The 2,216-nt window shown below is 45.6% G+C and overlaps 1 protein-coding gene across 1 annotated transcript; it reads right to left on the reverse strand.

Moving 5' to 3' along the window:
- Nucleotides 1–308: 308 nt before the first annotated feature.
- LOC117800497 (pre-mRNA-splicing factor ATP-dependent RNA helicase PRP16-like) lies at nucleotides 309–2,020 on the reverse strand. Its single transcript, XM_034653046.1, has 3 exons — nucleotides 1,650–2,020; nucleotides 1,116–1,303; nucleotides 309–462 (listed from the first exon to the last, which is right to left on the reverse strand). The coding sequence occupies exons 1-3, from the start codon at nucleotides 2,009–2,011 to the stop codon at nucleotides 335–337; spliced, it is 678 nt and encodes a 225-aa protein (XP_034508937.1). The 5' UTR covers nucleotides 2,012–2,020; the 3' UTR covers nucleotides 309–334.
- Between the last annotated feature and the right edge of the window lie 196 nt (nucleotides 2,021–2,216).

Genomic DNA, 2,216 nt, shown 5'->3' on the forward strand with positions numbered 1-2,216 from the left:
TTTTTCTTTTTTAAGTATATTTACAACATTTGAAGGAACAGCCAAGTTCTCTCAGCAAACATACTCCTCCTGGATAAAAATAATTATTTGTAATAAATCCTCTTCCCCAGCTCCCTATTCTTTCCTGCCATTTGGCAAACTGGCCATTCAGCCAACCAGTCTATCAGCTTAAAGGAACAGATGCATCTCGACAAGGCCAGGGCCCCCCCACCTGACTCAGAACCAAGTAGTCCAAGAAGTTCATAGCAGAATCAGCAATGCTGACTCTGCCCACAGCAAATCAACTGAGGACGGGAGTCGCTTACCCCGCCTTTTACACTCAACCCCTCACAAGTCACCACAAGTGACAGCTCAGTCTACCTTTAGGTCGGTGTCTCGGGCTCTCCGGTTCGTTTCTTCTGCTGCGCTCTGAGCCTCCATCTCGCTCAGATCTACTGCTGTGTCTGCTTCTATCCCGCTCATCTGTCAAGAGCCACACACAGAGCTTAGGATATATGTGTCCCATCCTAACTTCCACCCGTCTTCACCCTAGAGAAAGGACAGGCCTTCCCACTCACTCACAGGTGCAACCTGAACTGCTCTAATGCGATCCATGGGCTCCTGAAACTCACATATCCCCATTCTTTCAAGGGGAAAAAATAGTAACTGGCTAGAAAGTTTCAAACTCACAGTAACAGTTATTTTCCTGCAAGAATTCAAAAAACAATAGTTACAAGTCTACAGTGAATAGATGTTTAATAGTTACAAGTCTATAAGCTATAAAACTTAAAACAATACTGAGCAAAGTCAGCTTTGGCTTTTATGTCTAGCTTTGCTCCACAGCACTGTCCTTTCTCTATCACCAACACCATTTATAAATTCTGATTTCTTATATGTATTACCCATTATCAACTTTACCACCAATTGTCGTGATAAAATGAGGACCACACACTCAAGCAAAGCAGCTTTGTTGCAAGTAACAGTTCTTAAACTGCCTGCTATTACCAATCCCGACAAAATCAAAGCCAACAGGGCTCCCTAATTATTGGGCATTAGAAAAACTCCTGCAACAGGAAAGAGGCTGACATGTTAATTCAAATGTTTAACAAGCTATAGGAACTATGACGACCAGTTACCTCTGTCTCTCTTGCGGTCACAGTCTCGATCCCGTGTTCTCTCTTTCTTCCGATCCTTTTCTTCTTTGGACGAGGCATAGACACCATGTTCCCGCCGCTCCCTCTCTCTTTGCCGACTGCGTTCCCAAAACTCTTCACTCACACCACCAGGATGGGATGGAGTCTCTACCCGAGCAGATCGATAATGTCTGAAACAGGGAGGGCAACTAGTAAAAGGCCCTTCCACAGGAGAAAAACCTTGCCCCCAGACCTCTGGCTGGCTGACCTGTCCTTTTCCACTTTATCTCCCTGCAGGCTTACTTACAGCAACAATCCAAAGCACTTCTCATCCCCATCTTCTCTTCTTTAGCTGCCTTTGAATGTTCCCCACAAATCTGAAGAAAACACCAATTCCTATCTACCTTCAATATTACAGAATCATAATAAAATCATAAAGGTCTACATGTCCAAGAAGAAAACAGACATAAACACGAGACGTTATTTTCTGGTCTCCATTCTCGTTCCCTTTGGGTCAACCCATCCTAAAGCCTTTACCTGTCTTTTCGGCTATGTCGGCCAGCTTGGTCACTGCCCTCCTCCTCAGCATCCCTTTGGTCATCCTTGCTCTCCTCCCAGTCCTTGTAGGAAGAGATTCTGGACTTCTTCTTGTCCTCCCCATCATCCTTCTCCTCTCGCTCCCTTCGTTTCAGGGAAGCTAACAAGTCCAGTCCCAGCAATGAAGGGCGGGGGGCAGGGGCCTTGAAAACATGCTGCTCACTGGCTGCACTTTTGGTCTTGCAAATAAGACCGCCAACCTGAGAGTCCAGATCAGTGCCTTCCAATCGATGGATCGAGGCATCCTCGCTGGTGTCCTCCATGACAGGCTCTGGAATGTCTGTGGAAGGAAGACAACCCATTTTGTACTGGATGTAAGATGTACTGCTATAACCCAGAATAACTGTAGTTAGAAGTATATTCAGGGGGCTAACCTCCCCATCAAGACCAGGCTTTGTTTAGCTACCTCTTGCCAAGACCTTTCCATTAAGTTACTGATAATCTCAAAAGATCCTCCAACTTCCACCCCAACACACATCAGAAATAGACACACACACACACACACAC

The sequence above is a fragment of the Ailuropoda melanoleuca genome, unplaced genomic scaffold, assembly GCF_002007445.2.
Source record: "Ailuropoda melanoleuca isolate Jingjing unplaced genomic scaffold, ASM200744v2 unplaced-scaffold71407, whole genome shotgun sequence".
NCBI lineage: Eukaryota > Metazoa > Chordata > Mammalia > Carnivora > Ursidae > Ailuropoda > Ailuropoda melanoleuca.